Consider the following 17,099-nt stretch of genomic DNA (forward strand, 5'->3'; position numbering starts at 1 on the left):
TGCATCCTGTTAGCTGCTAAAAATCCCGTTCGTCCTCTACCCACCCATGAGCTGCTGTCCATTGATGCACTGCTGTGACCTTCATCAACCCCAACCTTCATCATCCTCCCTGTTACGCCAGCCTACAAACCCAACAGTCCCAACTGCAAAGCATGGATTAATACCAGATCTCAGTAAAGCTTTCAGCGGGATGCTGGATTTAATTCATCCTTTTTTCCCCCTTTTTAGGATGGGCCAGCCCGGCTTCCTTTTCCAGCATCTTCCCCACAGCCACGTCAGCCCCCCTGACTCACTACCAGTAACTCAAGATGATTCAAAAACCTCTGCTTTAGCTGAGATGAAAAGATTTTATTTTATTTTATTTTATTTTATTTTATTTTATTTTATTTTATTTTATTTTATTTTATTTTATTTTATTTTATTCCATTCCATTCCATTCCATTCCATTCCATTCCATTCCATTCCATTCCATTCCATTCCATTCCATTTCATTTCATTTCATTTCATTTCATTTCATTTCATTTCATTTCATTTTATTTTATTTTATTTTATTTTATTTTATTTTATTTTATTTTATTTTATTTTCCTCCGCTGTGGCCCTAATTTTGACCCCACAGCCACCAATATGCTGTCTATGGTTATCACATACGATCCTGATCCATACCTATGGATGAGTGAGCTGCAAAATTCCCCTTTTTGATGAATGCTAAATGGGAAAAAACACATTTTTTTTCCAACTCTTGCAAGTGTGGTAACATTCAGGCCTCGGTTCAAGGTCTTTGAGGTCTCTTTTGGCTGCTTTCTATCATTTACGTCGCTGCTGCAGCTCTTTCCTCGGGCACCGGCTTTGCACATGTATGAGCTTGGCTGCCTCTAAATGTGAAAGATTTAAAAATATATGCTTATAAATAGAAATATAGATGTTTCCAAATTGCAGAGAGAAAGGCGGAGCAAAAAAATAAAGAAATAAAACGTGAAATTAGCATAGAGAAAAAAGGGCAGTGAGGGGGATTCTCTTTTTTTCCTCTTTTTTTTTTTTTTCCTCTTTTTGCTTAGAAAAGAAAATGAGTGATGGGCTTTTGTGGGGCCCCATTTCCTGAGTAAATGGGTACTGGGGCTTGCAAAGTGCTTGGAAAGCTCGTAAAAAGGGGGAAAAAATAGGGGGAAAGGTTGGTTATTCTTATAGCAGATAATTCCTTCCAAAAAAGTTAACCTTAATCAAGGAAGTAAAGGGCACTGAGGAGGTTTATGGAAAAATGAAGATGTTTTTAGTAAAAACTCGCCGAGCTGGGGTTCTGCGGTGCTTTTTTGGGGTGAATTAGGGTGAATTTGTGAGAAGTGGGAAAAGAGGAAAATTTAAGCGCCCAACGTGGGGCTCGAACCCACGACCCTGAGATTAAGAGTCTCATGCTCTACCGACTGAGCTAGCCGGGCTGGTGACATTAAATTCTCTCTGTTGGATTCTTGTTCGTGGGCTCGGAGCTGTTTTATGGCCCAGGGGTGGTCCTGGTGGTCCCAGGAGCCCCCTGGTAATGGGGAAAGGCCTTTTTTTGACCTGTTCCAGCCAAAATAAGCAGGTGGGGAAACAGCAGCACGACGCCCGGCTGCGTTTCGAGCTGCACCGGTGGCCGACGAGGCTGTTGGAGGACGAAGCGTTTGTCTGAAAGAAAAAAATAAAAAAAGGGAGAAAAGGGAAAATTTAGAAGCGTGTTTCTGCCCGGTTTCGAACCGGGGACCTTTCGCGTGTGAGGCGAACGTGATAACCACTACACTACAGAAACCCGTTGGACCAGGCCTTGGCCTGTGGGTTTATATCCTCATAAAATGCACAGAATCACAGAATTTCTAGGTTGGAAGAGACCTCTAGATCACCGAGTCCAACCTCTGACCTAACACTAACAGTCCCCACTAAACCATATCCCTAAGCTCTACATCTAAACGGCTTTTGAAGACTTCCAGGGATGGTGACTCCACCACCTCCCTGGGCAGCCTGTTCCAATGCCTCACAACCCTTTCGGTAAAGAAGCTCTTCCTAACATCTAACCTAAAAAAAAACCAGCAGCAACATTCGTCAATGCCTCTAAGGACCCACTCTGAAGCAGCAGCACCAACTCCACGCACCCTACAGAACCTGAGTTCTGACCTTCCACCCCATTAAATCCATACGGATAAATGGCTGTGGGTAAAAGAGGAGGGAGTGGGGGCGTCCTGGGGCTCCCCTGCGCGGATTCAGCGCGATCGGAGATTTTAGGGAGGTATAAAATAAAGAGAGAAAAACTAAATCCGGCGAGGCGCCCAACGTGGGGCTCGAACCCACGACCCTGAGATTAAGAGTCTCATGCTCTACCGACTGAGCTAGCCGGGCGGCGCCGCGCTGACCAATCACAACCGTCCCTACGCCACATAGCCCCGCCCACTCCCCGCCTGGCCCCGCCCCGTCGAGACCTCCGAGCTAGAGCGCCGCCCCCCGACTTCCGCCCACTTCCCCCCTCGTTGCCTAGCAACGGGGCGCGCCGCTTCCGGTCAGCTGGGCGCTGATTGGGCGGGGCCGGGCGGCGGAGGGGCCGGAAAGCGGAAGCGCCGCCGAGCTTCCCGTCGGTTGGCGGAGCCCGGACCATAGAGACGCGGCGGCGGCGGCGAGGAGGGGGCTAGAGCGTCTCCCTAGCAACGGGGCTCGGCGGGAGGGGGGGGGGTGGGGGTTGGGGTAGGCGAGGCCTTCGGGGAGCTCCCGGTTTGGGGTCGGGGTTCCCGGTTTGGGGTCTTGGGTCCCGGTGCGAGGCCTCCGGGGGAGGTTTGGGGTCGGGAACCGGGCCTGGGTTCGAGGTTTGAGGCCTTCGGGGGAAAGGGGGGGGGTTTGGGGTCGGGAACCGGGCCTGGGTTCGAGGTTTGAGGCCTGTAGGGAACGGGGGTGGGGGGGGCCGGGACCGGGCCTGGCCCCTCCGCTTTGGGGTTTACGGAGAGGGTTTAGGGGCGGGGAGCGGCTCCGGTTTAGGGTCTAGAGGAAAGGGGGAGGGGGCGAGCTCCGGTGGTGCCCACCCCGAGGGGCTGAAGGACCTCAGAAAGCCCCGGGAGAACCGAGGGGGTGAGGGGGGAAGGGGGGTGGGGTGGGGGGGGGGAAGTCTTTGGGCCTCCCCCATGGCGGTGGCGGGCGACGGGGGGCCCGGGGGGCGCCTGAACCCGGTGGAGACGCTGCAGGAGGAGGCGATCTGCGCCATCTGCTTGGACTACTTCCTGGAGCCCGTGTCCATCGGCTGCGGCCACAACTTCTGCCGCGTGTGCATCTCGCAGCTGTGGGGAGGCGAGGCGGAGTACGAGGCGGCCCCCGGAGCGGCGGCGGCTGGAGGAGGAGGAGGAGGAGGCGGAGGGGCCGTGGGGTTGGGGGACGACGTGTTGGAGGAAGAGCTGGAGGATGAGGAGGATGAGCTGGATGAGGATGAGCTGGAGGTGGAGCAGGAGGAAGAGGAGGAGGAGGATGGCGGCGGCGGAGGAGCCGAGGAGGAGGAGGACATGTGGAGCGAGGAGGAAGACGACGGCGAGCTGTGGGAAGAGCCGGTGGAGGAGGACATTTGGGACGCTGGGGTCGGGGGAGAGCTTTATTTCGGGGACGAGGACTATGACGAGGACGTGATGGAGGAAGACGTGGAGGAAGAGGAGGAGGTGGAGGAGGAGGAAGAAGAGGTGCAGACCCCTCCGCCCCCGGTTCTGGCAGCCCGGCCCCGGCGCCAGCAGACCTTTACCTGCCCCCAGTGCCGCAAAACCTTTTTCGAGAGGAATTTTCGGCCCAACCTCCAGCTGGCCAACATGGTGCAAATCATCCGGCAGCTTCACCCCTACCCCCCGCGCCTCGCGCCTCCCGCTGCCGGCCCCTCGGCTTCAGGGGCCGCGGCCGGAGGGCCGGGGGGGGTCCTGGTGGCCGGGGGGGGTCAGGGACCTCCGAACCTTTGCGAGAAGCACCAGGAACCCCTGAAACTCTTCTGCGAGGTGGACGAGCAGGCCATCTGCGTGGTGTGCAGGGAGTCGCGGAGCCACAAGCACCACAGCGTCGTCCCCCTGGAGGAGGTCGTGCAGGATTATAAGGTGCCAGGAGATTTTGGGATGGGATAATGTGTTTTTTTTGGTGTTTTTTTTTGTTTTTTTGGAGCCAAAAGGATTTGGTGGAGGCGGGGAGCGTCTCGCAGGGCTGGTTGGGCGAGCGGAGCGGGGAGGAGGCTCGATTCGAGGAGGCTCGGGGCGTGGGAGGCCGGGAAGCCACAAGCCCGGCGCCTCCTCCAGCAGCACGAGGGCAGAGGGAAGGGGCCAGAAGCGAGCGCTGGGCGAGCTGGAGGTTTTTGGGGCCAAGCAGGGAAGGGGCAGGGATCCCTGAGCTGCTTGGCTTGCTTTCTCTTCCTTTTTTTGGAAGCGTTGAGCCCGTGCTTCGTGCCTTAACACCCAGAGGTGTCCAGGAAGCTCATTCCTCACCTGGGGTGATGCAATTTTTGTGTTGAGGCCTGCTTTCTGAGCAGAACTGGTTGTTTTTTTTGGGGGAAATCGAAGCCAATTCCCAACGAACGAAGCGGTCGTGGCTTTGTTGTTGGTTTACACCGATCTAGGACCACGCTGATGTCAAAGAAACAACCCAAAAGGGAAATTCAGGCTCTTTTCTCAGCCAGAAACCCAAATGTGATGGCTCGGGCACGTTCACCAGCTCAAGCCACGCAGCCTGGACTCAGTAGCCACAGCTTTGGTGTTTGTGGATATTCCCTGCTTGAATCTGGGTGGGATTTTTGGCTTTCTAATTAAAATCTGCTTCCCAGCACGAGAGCTGTCAGAAAGGGAGAGGGAAGCGGGGCTGAAGGCTGGGCAGGAGGTTCCCTTTTTATGCTAGGGCCCAAAAAAGAGAAGAGGAAGGAGGGGATTGCCTCAGCCAGGGTTTCCTGAGCCGCCTGTTTTGTTTTTTGGCTTTTTTTTTTTGCTCTCAGAACAAACTCCAGAGCCACCTGGAGCCGCTGAAGAAGAAGCTGGACGCGGTCCTGAAGCAGAAATCGAACGAGGAGGAGAAGATCACGGAGCTGAGGGTAAGAAGCGGTGCCCAGGAGGCTTAAATGCTTCCTTTTTGAGCTGGTTTTTGCGTTCCCACCTGTCTTTCCCACCCCACCCCAAAATAATTAGCCCAAAAAGAGGGTGCCGAAACATCAGCGTGTTGTGGCTCTGATTTCTGGCGAGGTGGACGGGCAGATTTTGTCCTCTCCTGCTGCTCTGAGCCCTCGTGGAGGCTTCGCGCTCCCTTCCCTGCAATTAGTGGGCTGGAAAACTTCAGGGCTTCGTTTCCCTAACGAATTGGGCCTTAATGAGGGGGTGGCGTCCTCGGAACAAATTGGTGTCCTTTGGGGCCGTCAGCTGAGCTGAGAACGCGGCGGGTCCGCTTCCCCGAGAGGGGAAGCTCTCATTTAATTCAGGTTTTGGTTGATTTTTGGACACGTGGGGGGATAAAATCGAGGGGGAGCGCGGCACGGGGACCCCAAAACCAATCCCCCTGCTCCTCTAAACCCTTTTCATCCCTCTCCCCTTGCCCTGCAGGACAAGATGAAGCTGGAGATCAAGGAATTGGAGTCGGATTTCGAGCTGCTGCACCAATTCCTCATCGGGGAGCAGGTCCTGCTCCTGCACCAGCTGGAGGAGCGCTACGAGAGCCTGCTGGTGCGCCAGAGCAGCAACATCAGCCAGCTGGAGGAGCAGAGCGCTGCCCTCAGCCGCCTCATCGCCGAAGCGGAGGACAAAAGCAAACAGGACGGGCTGCAGCTGCTCAAGGTCCTTTTTTTTTTGTTGTTTTCCAGCCCTGCTGGGGGAGAGGGAAGGCCCCGGGCAGAGATTTCTCGGCGTGGGGGTGCAGGGAGGGGGAAATCCTTTTGATTTTTTTTTAATGTTCCCAAAGGGCTGTGAACTTTGGTGGTTTTTGAACCCTGAACCCTGCTGGCGGCCTCGCTCGGCTCCCCGCTGGCAGCCCGAGGGAACTCTGGCCCCAGCTTTTATGGCCGGGAGATAAGATTTAGGGATGGGAACGAGCCAGGAGGGGCTGGATCCTCCCTCCCAAAGCCTCTGCTCCGTGGGTGCTTCCTTTACCTGCTGGATCAGATCATTCCCCATCCAGAACCACAGAGGGGGGAAAATGGGAAGAGAAGGGGACGCCCCAAAAGATTTAGGTCCAAATTTTCTTGCCTGATTTAATGTGAAAAGCCCCCAGGAGTGGATGGGATCTTTCAGGGTTTTTATTCCCATTGCCTGACCGGGACAGGACCCGTAAGAGGATTTCATGCGAGCAACAGCGGGATCAGCATCAGCCCTCCCTAATCTTTCTTTTTTATTTCCCCCCCTTCTCACCCCGCTGCCTCCTTTCTGCAGGACATCAAAGGCACTTTTATCAGGTCAGTGGCTTTTTTTTGGCGTTTTTTCACTCCAAACAGCTTTCGTGTCAAAAAAAAAATACGAGTTTTTGTTTTAAACTCCGTGTGGCGGGCGCTTTTCTGGGCTGGGGCTGGTGGATGGCTAATGGGGTGTCAGGAGCTCCTGTGAAGGGTGGAAACGGGGTGGAAATGGGGTTTTGGGGAGCAACTGAGGACATGTAGGAGAGGAGAAAGGTGGGGACGAGATCTCAACCCATCGTAGGAGCGGAGCAGGGTGTGCCCACGCAGACCTCATGCCCTGGGGGAGCGGGAGCTGCTTTTAACTCCAGAAAAATAATTCTCCCCGGCTTTTAAAGTTGACAGGCAGCAGCAGGAGGGTCCCCCCGTCGCTTTATAGGGCCGTGGCCCAGCTGGATGCGCGGCGGCTCCGTTTTTGCGGCCGGGAGAGGGTGGGGAGCGCCGGCTGTACCAGTGCAACCAGTCCTGCCTGGTTTTTCAGGCACCGAGCTGCTCAGCTTGGCTGGAAACGGCTCCGGGTGGCTGGAGCATCACGGGAGAGCGGGCTGGATTCTCCCATCGTGCTTTTAAATCTTTTAAATAACAGAAACGTGCCCAAATCTGTTGTTTTTGCATCCCTGCCTCGCTAAATCGACGCTTTTTCTGTCCTGGCAGATGCGAGAATATCAAATTCCAGGAGCCCGAGATGGTGCCGGTGGACATGGGGAAGAAATACCGCAACTACTTCCTGCAGGACGTGGTGATGAGGAAGATGGAGAAAGTCTTCAGTAAAGTCCCTCAAGGTGAGCAAACCTGGAGGAACGAGCTGATCCCTCAGCAGAATCCTGGGGGGAAAGGCCAAATCCTTCCTCCTGGGGTGGGATTTCTCCTTCCCCAGCTCTGTTTTCCCATGATTTGTGCCCCTCGTGGTTCTTTTTCCAGCTGCAGACACATTTTCTCCTTCCTCTCCATGCCTTTCCCTATCCCAAACTCTGGATCCTGGCCCCCTCGCTCCGGATCCTGGCCCACAAAGCCACCAAAAAGATCTTAAAGGGGCTGGAATCCCCTTTAAAATTAGGATAGGACCCACAGGGGGAGGCTCCAAATTACCATTCAGCCCATTAAACGTGCTGATGAGGATTTGGGGGTGGGAGAAACGGGAGTGGCGACCTTCCCACTTAATCCTCCTCCTTTTTCTCCTTTTTTTTTTTTTCTAGCTGACATCACCCTGGACCCCGACACCGCTCACCCTCGCCTGAGCCTTTCCCTGGACCGCCGCAGCGTCAAGCTGGGCGAACGCTGCAAGGACCTGCCCGACAACCCCAAGCGTTTCGATTCCGATTACTGCGTCCTGGGCTCGCAGGGTTTCACCGCCGGCCGCCACTACTGGGAGGTGGAAGTCGGGGGCCGGAGGGGCTGGGCGGTGGGGGCGGCTCGCGAAACGGCCCGCCGCAAAGAGAAAACCATGGGGCCCCACCAGGAACGGGAAATCTGGTGCGTGGGCACCAACGGGAAGAAATACCAAGCCTTGACGGCCACCGAGCAGACGGCTCTGTCGCCCAACGAGCGGCCCCGGCGCTTCGGCGTCTACCTGGACTACGAACGGGGCCAGATTTGCTTCTACAACGCCGAGAGCATGACCCACATCCACACCTTCAACGCCTCCTTCCACGAGCGCATCTTCCCCTTCTTCCGCATCCTGGCCAAGGGCACCCGCATCAAAATCTGTGCCTGACGGCCGCCTCGCCTCCCCCTAGGATCCGGCCTTGCACACACACACACACACACACAAACGGCCACGCTCCTCTCCTTTTTCTCTCCCCCAACCCTTGATCCTTCGGGTCCCTCGTCGGGCTCGGACGCTGCACTTGTTGTCTTGCACCTGCTTGCTCACAAGGCCTCTTTTTTTTCTTTCCCTCGCCCTCCTCCTCCTCCTCCTCGTGCCAGCTCTTTTTTCACGGCCTCCCCAGCGGGATGAGCTGATCCAAAGCTGGTTTCGTTCGGGTTTGGGAACAAATCGCCTCGTTTGGGAGGTGAGGCCACTACTTTCACTTCGTCCTTCGCCGTTTGAAGCTGGCGTTGAGCTTTCCGGTGTGGTCTCTCCCCCTTTTTTTCAAGCCCACGGATGGGTTTTGAGACGTGGCCTCTTCTCTTCGGGCGCAGAGCTCCTGGGGGGGGGTCTGGGCGTTGAGGAGCGCTGAATCTTGGTCTCTCGATCTCCTATCGGGGCTGAAATCATCTTCCAAAAGTCCTCGGCTTTCCCCAGAGCTATGCCTGGATTTTTTGGGGCTTCACCTCACGAACATCTCCATCCCCAGCTGGCGTTTGGACCCAGAGCCGAACCTGCTTTACCCTGCTCCGTTTCCCTGTTCTGGCACTCGCTCGCCTCCCCCCTTGCTCTTCTCCCCCTCTTTGTCCTGGGGGGGTCACCAGATCTCCTCCCCCCTTTTCCCATCCCCTTCCCAACCATTTCTTGGAGGCCTGGCACTTTATTCAGGGCCGCCTGGGCCAGGGAGGGTGCAAAAAAAAAAAAAAAAATCTAAAATAGGGGCGGTTTCCTCCAGCTGGAGCGCGGCGCTGGCCACCAGCCTCTCGTTTCCCCTTGCAGCTTGAGAGCTCTCCGAGGTGGGAAATAATTTATTTTCTCTTCCCTTTTCTCGGCTGTCGTCGAGGTTTCCAGCTGAATCCTGTCCCCCCTCGAGAGACTCTGACCGCACCTGTTGTGTTTTACTTCTTTTCGTTGGTGGATTGGTATTATTATTATTATTAATTTTTTTTTTTTTCTGTTGGCATTACAGAGCTAGTTCAAAATATTTTTGGCTAAAATGAGAATTAAATGGAGATTTAGTTTTTTGAAATGTCAAGAAATAATAATAAAGAATAAAGTTGTAAAGCCCAGCCTAGCTTATTGAGAGCCCGCTGGAGAAGCCTGGCAGAGGAATTGGGGTCTGGGTCCTGTCTGTGCCTGCTGTTACCCCCCTGCTGGTAAAACTGCAATCCTGCCTCGTTAATCTTAACCTAATCCCTGCTAATTGGATCTCTTGTATCCCTTCCCAAAGCAGCCAGCTCCTTTCTTCTGTCTGCATCGAGGGCCGGTCACGTGGAGGCAGCGTGCTGCCCGTCGACCACATCTGGTGGCCCCAAGGGACAAAAATCCCTCTCCCCTCTAGACCAAGGGGAAAAAAATCCTAAAAATCTGTAGGAAATGGCTGCTTGGGACAGGGCACGGAGGCTGCTGGGTGAAAGCTGCTGGTAAAACATCTCCTGTTCCTCCAGCAGCTCTCAACAGCCCCCGTGGATGATGAAACTGAAGAGTTCTGGTGACCTCGGTGTGGTTAAGGCTCTTATTTTTGGGGTTTTCTTGGTAATGGGGGATTATTTCCCCAGTCTGCAGGTCCTTTGCTGTAATGCTGCGTTCCTAGCAGGCTGTCAGCTACAGAGGGGGCTCAGGGAGGTGTTTGAGTCCCTTCTTGCACGCTTTGGAGAATAAAAAAATAGTGTCCCTAACCCTAAAGGTGTGGACACAACTTCTTGGTGGCCTGCAAGCCCAGGACAAGGGACAGGAGGTGGCCAGGAGCTCGATAGAGCGCTCTTTTATTGAGTTTTGTACACAAAATCGAGGGCTTCTCACGAGCTCGTCCTCATCTGGTCCCGATGGTGACTTGCCACACGCGGACCAGGTTGTCTGTGTAGCCAGCAAACAGGGTCTGCGGAGGGAAACAGGAAAAAAAAAGAGGAGTCAGGGCAGGGGAGGCAGCAAAATGAATCCTCGGGATGGGAAATCAAGAGGGTAAGGTCCTCGGGGGGGCAAAATCAGCCCTGGGTGCTGGGGAGAGGGTGAAAGAGGAAAGCTCTAAGGTTTGGGGTGCAGGAGGAAGCCAATTTTTCATCTGTGCTGGTTTCAGGATGCTTTTGTGGTGTCTGTGCCTTGATTTAGGAGCGGTCCCAAAATCCTCCTTCCCCTTTTCCCTGCCCAAAAAAAGGGGAAAGGGCAAGAGGGGAAGCTGGGCAGGGAGCAGGGAAGGGTCGTGTTACCTGCCCATCCGCGGACCAGGCCAGAGAAGTGCACTGGGGGGGCTCAGCTTTGCTGCTGGTGCTGATCACCTCCTGCTTCAGCTCGTCCACGATGATTTTCCCTTCCAGATCCTGTGCAGGGCAAGAAAAAAAAGCGTCAGGGAACCAGGAGGGACTGTAGCGAGACCCCGGTGGCCAAGCCCAACCCCTCCGACCCCAAAATGCTCAGAAACAGCCTCTGGGTTTCCGCAGGGATGCAGTCAGATGGCATTGAAGTTTCATCACGGCACGCTGGTGGCTTCCTTGAGCAGGGGACGGGGATGGGGCCACCAGTTTAGGGTGTGTGACCCGTCCTGGTGGAGCCACCGGCCCAGCAGAGCTCCACCTTTGAGATCTGAGAGGCAAATCTGCACCACGAAGGTGGCTCCAAACCCAGCAAAACCCCAAGTTTGAGGGAAGTAAGTTTTTTTGGGGGGAATCCCACACGGATCAGGATGTGGGGGGATGAAAACCAAGCTGCCACGTACCCAAATCTTGATGCTGGGGCCGGTGGCAGCGCAGAGCCAGTAGCGGTTGGGGCTGAAGCACAGGGCGTTGATGATGTCCCCTCCGTCCAGCGTGTAGAGGTGTTTGCCCTCGTTCAGATCCCACAGCATGGCCTGGCCGTCCTGGGGGGGGCACCAAAAGCAATCAGAGCAAACCCCACAACTCGTCACCCCACGGATTTGCCCCACCGCAGCGAGAAAGGGCACCCAAAAAACCCCAAATCCCGCCCGGAGAGAGAGCAAAGCTCCCCCAAAACATCTTGGGGTGGGGGAAAAAGGAAAAAGCCCTAAAGGCCGGCTCTAAATTTATCCCTTTAGGGTCTTCCTGGAGGAGCAGCTCAGAAACAGCCTCTGGTTTTCCGCACCCAGATGCGCTCGGGGAGTGATCGATCGTTTTCGTCACAGCTCAGCCCCGTGCCCAGGAGGCAGCAGATGAGGGCAGGGAACGCTGAAATTGTGCTTCTGCTGCGGGACCAGAAGGAAAAGCCCCGCTGGTGAGCACCCAGCAGGAGCCAGAGATGTTTTTTCACCACTGGTGAGTGGTTTAGTGATGGTTTTTCATCGTGGTGAAGGTAGGGAGCACTGCTGCAAGCACGTTTGGGTGTGAAAAGGTTAAAAGGACTGATGGAAATTCAAAGAAAATGCTGCCAGGAGCTGGGTGAGAACCTTTGCTGGGGTTTTCCTTCCTCACCAAGATGCCCTCTGTGAGCAGCATCAACTCAGGACAACTTTGGACCACTTTTAACCCCCTCAAATTGTGATTGGGATGTGGAAGAGCACGGCAAGAGCCCCAGCAGCGAGCTGGGCTGCTGGTGGGACGCCAGAATTGAGCTTCCCTGGCCTCAGTTTCCCCTCAAGACTCGTACCTTGCCGCCCGAAGCGCAGAGGGAGCCGTCGGGGGAGACGGTGACCGTGTTCAGGTAGCCCGTGTGCCCGATGTGGTTCGTCTTCAGCTTGCAGTTAGCCAAGTTCCAAACCTTTGTGGGGATAAACAGGCTCAGAAAGAGGCGAAAATACAGAGGAGGAAAAAAAATCCCCCCGATCTGGCTGCTCAGATCCTTCCCCCGAGTTTATAAGGGCCCCAAAAGACGCGTGCCCGCCCCCAGGGGGAAGCTGATCCCCCGATTCCCCCTCGATTTACCTTCACCAGCTTGTCCCAGCCGCAGGAGACGATGATGGGGTTGCTGCTGTTCGGGGAGAAACGCACGCACGACACCCACTCCGAGTGGCTCTCGTCCTGGGGAGAGCAACGAGGCCGGGTTTAGGGCGAGGAAACGGGGCCGGGTTCCCCCCGTTCAGACCCACCACGTCCCCTCGCTCTGCGGCCCCCCTGAGCCCCCTCATAATTGCAGGACTTGTCCTCAGCCCCCCCAAAAAGGGAGGTCAGGAGACATCGTGTCGCTTCTAATCATTAGGACAGGGCTGGGAAACCTGGATCACCCATCGAGAGGAGAAACCCGGGTGGTTTGACCCCAAAACAAGCCCTGGGAGGTTTCTTCTCGGGGTGCGGAGCCTGATTTTGTGCCTCCTTTTTCCCCAGCTCACCTGCACCGTGTACTTGCAGACGCCCAAGGTGTTCCAGAGCTTGATGGTCTTGTCCCTGGAGCCCGAAACGATCTGGCGGTTGTCGGAGGAGAAAGCCACGCTCAGCACGTCCTTGGTGTGGCCCACGAAGCGGCGGGTGGTGGTGCCTCTGCGGGAGGAGCAGAGGTCAGGATATCAACCCCAAACTTAACCTTATTTACCCTCAGAAAACCTACAGCAGCAGGAAATTTCCTTTTCTCCTTAAAACAGGAGCTTGAGAGGCATCGTGCTGGCTGCCAAGGCTTGATGGGAGATTGGAAGAGTCAGGATGTGATCAGGGAAATAAAATTCAGCCTCTGTGCACGCCCAGCTCTGCAAGTCCTGGCCCTAAAAAGCTTTGGAAGCTAAAAAATTCTTCTGTAGGCAGCTGTCAGAGAGAAAAAAACAGCAAAAGAAGTTCTTTGCTTGGCCCTGGTGCTCCTGCTTCCCCAGCTGTCTGCTCTCCCGAAATTAAGAGTGAAGGAAGAGCTCCTGGTGCTGCTCCCAACGCTCCTCTCCCATCATAATTGCAGGACGTGTCCTCAGACCCCGGAGGATCAGCAGACTTTGTGTCAGGTGTAATCACTGGGAGAGGGAGGCGAGGAAAAGCAGCCGAACGCTCAAATTCCAAGCTTTGTTCCAAAAATCTGCACTTTTCACCGTTAGGATTCACCTTCCAAACCGAAAATGCATCATCCCCAGCACCCGAACATAAGCAGGGGGGCCAAATTTGACCCCAAACGCTCTCAGCCCGTCCCCAAAACTCACGTGGTGAGGTCCCAAAGCCGCAAGGTGCCGTCCCAGGAGCCCGAGAGCGCGAACTGCCCGTCGGAGGAGATGACCACGTCGCTGACAAAGTGCGAGTGGCCGCGCAGGGCTCGCTGCGGGATCCCGTAGTTGGTCTCATCGCGGGTCAGCTTCCACATGATGATGGTTTTGTCTGCAGGGGGTGGAACGGAGAGAAAAATAAGACAGGGAACAACGTGGGAGCGCGGATCTGGCTGCACCTCGCTCGTTTTTCTCCACTGCAGGGCTTTTCCTCTCCCAGGGGATTTGTGGACAGCAAGTTGGGGGGAGTATCGGTCTGCTGGGGGGTAGGACGGCCCTGCAGAGGGACCTGGACAGGTTGGGTTAATGGGAAGAAACAATGGGATGAGGTTCAACAAGGCTCAGGGCCAAATCCTGAATTTGGGGCAGAACAACCCCACGCAGTGCCATAGGCTTGGGGCAGAGGGGCTGGAATACCAGAGGAAAAGGATCTGGGGGTGTTAAGCTCGCCTGAACGTGAGCTGGCTGCGTGCCCAGGTGGCCAAAAAAGCCAACGGCATCCTGGCTTGTGTCAGGAAGAGCGTGGCCAGCAGGAGCAGGGAGGGGATCGGCCCCTGGTGAGGCCACAGCTTGAGTGCTGTGTTCAGTTTCGAGCCCCTCACTACAAAAAGGACATTGAGGCCCTGGAAAGCATCCAAAAAAGGGCTACAAAGATGGTGAGGGGCCTGAAATTGAAGTTCTATGCAGGGAACCTGAGGGAATTGGGGTTGTTTAGTTTGGAAGAGGCTCAGGGGAGACCTTAAAACCTGAAAGGGAGCTGGGGGTGGGCATCCTCTCACAGACAACCAGTGACAGGACCTGAAGGAACGGCCTCGAGTCCCACCAGGCTGTTTTTTGTTTATTATCTCCCCTCCCTGCTCCCCCATCCCCCCTCTTCACGGTCCCCCCCCCCCCCCCCCCCCCCCAAACCCATCGGGCGCGGCCCTCACCCCGCGAGGCGGAGAGAATCATGTCCGGGAACTGCGGGGTGGTGGCGATCTGCGTCACCCAGCCGTTGTGACCCTTCAGGGTACCGCGTAATGTCATCTGCTCCGTCATGGCGGCGGCTGGGCGGGAGGATGGCGGCGGATTCGGCGGAGGCCCCGGCCCGGTCCCGTCCTGCCGCCCTCAGCGAGCCGCCAGCACGGGGAGAGAAAGGAGGAGGCGACTTCCGGCGGAAGCGGAAGTAGCGCCCGCGCCGTACGGCAAGATGGCGGCGCCCGTCAGGCTGCCGGGCAAGATGGCGGCGCCCATAGGGACGGGAAGCCAATATGGCACTGTACGGAAAAAGGGTTAGGGTTAAGGGCTAAGGGTTAGGGTTAGGGTTAAAGGTTAAGGGTTAGGGTTAAGGGTTAGAGCTAGGGTTAGGGTTAAGGGTTAGGGTTAAAGGTTTAGGGCTAGGGTTAAGGGTTAGGGTTAGGGGTTAAGGTTAAGGGTTAGGGCTAGGGTTAAGGGTTAGGGGTTAGGGTTAAGGGCTAGGGTTAAGGGTTAGGGCTAGGGCTAGGGGTTAAAGATTAGGGTTAGGGCTAGGGTTAAGGGTTAAAGGTTAAGGTTAAGGGTTAGGGTTAAGGTTAAGGGTTAAAGGATAAGGGTTAAGGGTTAGGGTCAAAGGTTAAGGGTTAGGGTTAAGGATTAAGGGCTAGGGTTAAGGGTTAGGGTTAAGGGTTAGGGTTAAGGATTAAGGGCTAGGGTTAGGGGTTAGGGTTAGGGGTTAGGGTTAGGGATTAGGGTTAAGGGTTAGGGTTAAGGGTTAGGGCTAGGGTTAAGGTTAAGGTTAAGGGTTAGGGTTAAAGGTTAGGGTTAAGGGTTAGGGTTTGGGTTTGGGTTAGGGTTAGGGTTAAAGTTTAGGGTTAAGGGTTAGGGTTTGGGTTAGGGTTAAGGGTTAGGGTTTGGGTTTGGGTTAGGCTTAGATATGAGAGGACATAAGGAGGGTTTTGAGGATTTGTGGGGTATACTGAGGGTCCTGGGGGTTTGCCTGTGGGGCAGTGAGATGTAGAAGATAGAGAAGCTTTTAGGGGGTTTGGGGTTGAGGTTTGGGGGCTGTGGGGGGCAGCAAAGGCCTTTGGGGCTTGGTGATGGGGTTTGAGGGCTGTGGGGGACAGGGAAGGCATTTAGGGGTTAGGGACTGGGGTTTGGGGGCTGTGGGGGATGAGGGGCCTTTGAGGGGTTGGTGGTGGGATTTGGGGGCTCAGTAATGGGGTTTGGGGGCTGGGGGGGACAGAGAGGGGTTTGTGGGTTCAGTAATGGGGTTGGGGGTCTGTGGAGGATAGGGAAGGTTTTGGGCGTTTGGGACTGGGGTTTGGGGGCTGTGGGGGACAGGGAAAGCCTTGAGGGCTTGGTGATGGGATTTAGGGGGTCTTTTAGATACATACCAGTCCTGTGGGCCTGGAAATACCCCCTAAAAACAGCAATTTTGGGTGCTGAATATAGATGCAAAGAACTATTGTTTATAGGGGAAGTGAAGTGGATCTCTTGGCCTGTAAGTATTTTTTTTTCCTCTCCTGACCACCCTGGAGTTAGGACCCAGTTTTCTCCTCCTCTTCCCACCTCAGCAGCTGTGGAAAAAAGGAAACCTTAAACCGGGAAAGAGCAAAACCGGGCGAGAGCCTCCAGTGTTGGAGCCTCCTTGTCATCGAGAACGCGTGCCAGCGTTAACGAGCTTTGGGAGGTTGGGTTTGGGGAGGGGAATAATGCCACGTCTGGCTTGGGGAGACCCACAGTCCCCTCAAATTGGGGTCGTAGTGCCTTCGTTTCCCTGTGTGGTACAACTGTAATTTGCTCCTGTGGGTGTCGGTGGCCCAAAAATTTAGAGGAGAAGGGTTAATTTGATTTGGCTGGATGAGGAGCCCTCCGTGCTGCCTAGGCTGGGCTTGGGAAAGAGAAAGCAGTGCCTGCTGCCTGTCAGCACTGCTGGGGCAATATTAATTAAACCCTGGAGAGTCACCGAGGTGATTAATCTCCGGAATTGCTGCCTCTGCAAGGCTTCTGCCCTCTGGGCAGCAAAAAACCTTTCGTGTTGGGGTTGGGCCTGAAGTGGCTCTTTGCTAGGACCAGGCCCTCCCAAGCCGGGGATGATTCAGAAAGGGATGGGGCAGGAGTGGGGCTGGCTTTTTACTCGGGTTTTACACAGAAAATGCTCTCTGTGTCCTTTGTGTGCAATCCAAGGCTGGGAGGAGGGAAAAAAAATAAAAAAAATAAAAAAATAAATGTCCTGGGATCTGCTTCTAGTTTGGATCTTGCATCCTGCACAGCCACATCCTGCCCTTCTTTAACCCCTTTGCATTTATTTAACCTTTATTTTTCAACTTTTGTCTTATCTAAGGTGTGCCAGGATGGAGGAGAGTGGGGATTTCAGCCTAACCCTATTCCTTTTTATATCTGGGGGCTGTTCCTTGTCTCTCCTTGGGCCCCCAAGGACCTTCTAAAAGCTTCATCCATTTGGATTTAAGTGCTTGTGATGGGGAAAAGCTTTACAAAACATCGTGTGCTTTGCTGGCAGCTTCTTCCATCAGCATCTGGGAACACAAGCATCAAGCTGGGAGAGCTGTCGAGCCCCTCCTGTCTTCCCAACGTGGAGGTGAAATCCTCTTTTTCCCCCCAAAATGGAATCAAGACCCCCAGGAGGAAGGTCCTCTGTGAACCTTTGGAGAAAGGTAAGGGAGACTTTGTCATCACCCCTCCAGCACCAAGAGAGAAGGCTGGAAGATAAATAAAATAAAATAATAAAATAAAATAAAATAAAATAAAATAAAATAAAATAAAATAAAATAAAATAAAATAAAATAAAATAAAA

The 17,099-nt window shown here is 54.6% G+C and overlaps 2 protein-coding genes and 3 non-coding genes across 6 annotated transcripts; 1 reads left to right on the plus strand and 4 right to left on the minus strand.

The window, feature by feature from the left end:
- Positions 1-1,361: 1,361 nt before the first annotated feature.
- TRNAK-CUU (transfer RNA lysine (anticodon CUU)) lies at positions 1,362-1,434 on the minus strand. The gene has a single exon. It is a non-coding gene; the product is annotated as a tRNA-Lys (tRNA).
- Positions 1,435-1,708: 274 nt separating this feature from the next.
- On the minus strand, positions 1,709-1,781 carry TRNAV-CAC (transfer RNA valine (anticodon CAC)). Its single transcript has one exon. It is a non-coding gene; the product is annotated as a tRNA-Val (tRNA).
- Positions 1,782-2,292: 511 nt separating this feature from the next.
- On the minus strand, positions 2,293-2,365 carry TRNAK-CUU (transfer RNA lysine (anticodon CUU)). The gene has a single exon. It is a non-coding gene; the product is annotated as a tRNA-Lys (tRNA).
- Positions 2,366-2,587: 222 nt separating this feature from the next.
- LOC101792635 (E3 ubiquitin-protein ligase TRIM41) lies at positions 2,588-9,270 on the plus strand. Of its 2 annotated transcripts, XM_072024827.1 has the most exons (7): positions 2,588-2,823; positions 2,885-4,077; positions 4,959-5,054; positions 5,557-5,787; positions 6,379-6,401; positions 7,053-7,180; positions 7,595-9,270. In XM_072024827.1, the coding sequence occupies exons 2-7, from the start codon at positions 3,136-3,138 to the stop codon at positions 8,110-8,112; spliced, it is 1,938 nt and encodes a 645-aa protein (XP_071880928.1). In that variant the 5' UTR covers positions 2,588-2,823; positions 2,885-3,135; the 3' UTR covers positions 8,113-9,270. The 2 variants fall into 2 exon arrangements, with proteins under 2 accessions (XP_071880928.1, XP_027326177.3); XM_027470376.3 differs by having other exon boundaries at positions 2,588-4,077.
- Positions 9,271-9,955: 685 nt separating this feature from the next.
- Positions 9,956-14,523, minus strand: RACK1 (receptor for activated C kinase 1). The gene is made up of 8 exons (XM_027470524.3): positions 14,257-14,523; positions 13,268-13,439; positions 12,482-12,629; positions 12,078-12,173; positions 11,803-11,913; positions 10,919-11,059; positions 10,413-10,523; positions 9,956-10,084 (listed from the first exon to the last, which is right to left on the minus strand). The coding sequence occupies exons 1-8, from the start codon at positions 14,363-14,365 to the stop codon at positions 10,019-10,021; spliced, it is 954 nt and encodes a 317-aa protein (XP_027326325.1). The 5' UTR covers positions 14,366-14,523; the 3' UTR covers positions 9,956-10,018.
- Between the last annotated feature and the right edge of the window lie 2,576 nt (positions 14,524-17,099).

Source organism: Anas platyrhynchos, chromosome 17 (assembly GCF_047663525.1).
Source record: "Anas platyrhynchos isolate ZD024472 breed Pekin duck chromosome 17, IASCAAS_PekinDuck_T2T, whole genome shotgun sequence".
In the NCBI taxonomy this organism is placed as follows: domain Eukaryota; kingdom Metazoa; phylum Chordata; class Aves; order Anseriformes; family Anatidae; genus Anas; species Anas platyrhynchos.

Coding starts and splice junctions, on each gene's coding strand:
- RACK1 (XM_027470524.3), bottom strand. CDS start 14,365: ATGACGGAGCAGATGACATTACGCGGTACCCTGAAGGGTCACAACGGC. Junction 13,440..14,256: donor GATTCTCTCCGCCTCGCGGG/GTGAGGGCCGCG, acceptor CACCCCCTGCAG/ACAAAACCATCATCATGTGG. Junction 12,630..13,267: donor CGGCTTTGGGACCTCACCAC/GTGAGTTTTGGG, acceptor CTCCTCCCGCAG/AGGCACCACCACCCGCCGCT.
- LOC101792635 (XM_027470376.3), top strand. CDS start 3,136: ATGGCGGTGGCGGGCGACGGGGGGCCCGGGGGGCGCCTGAACCCGGTG. Junction 6,402..7,052: donor ATCAAAGGCACTTTTATCAG/GTCAGTGGCTTT, acceptor CTGTCCTGGCAG/ATGCGAGAATATCAAATTCC. Junction 7,181..7,594: donor CTTCAGTAAAGTCCCTCAAG/GTGAGCAAACCT, acceptor TTTTTTTTCTAG/CTGACATCACCCTGGACCCC.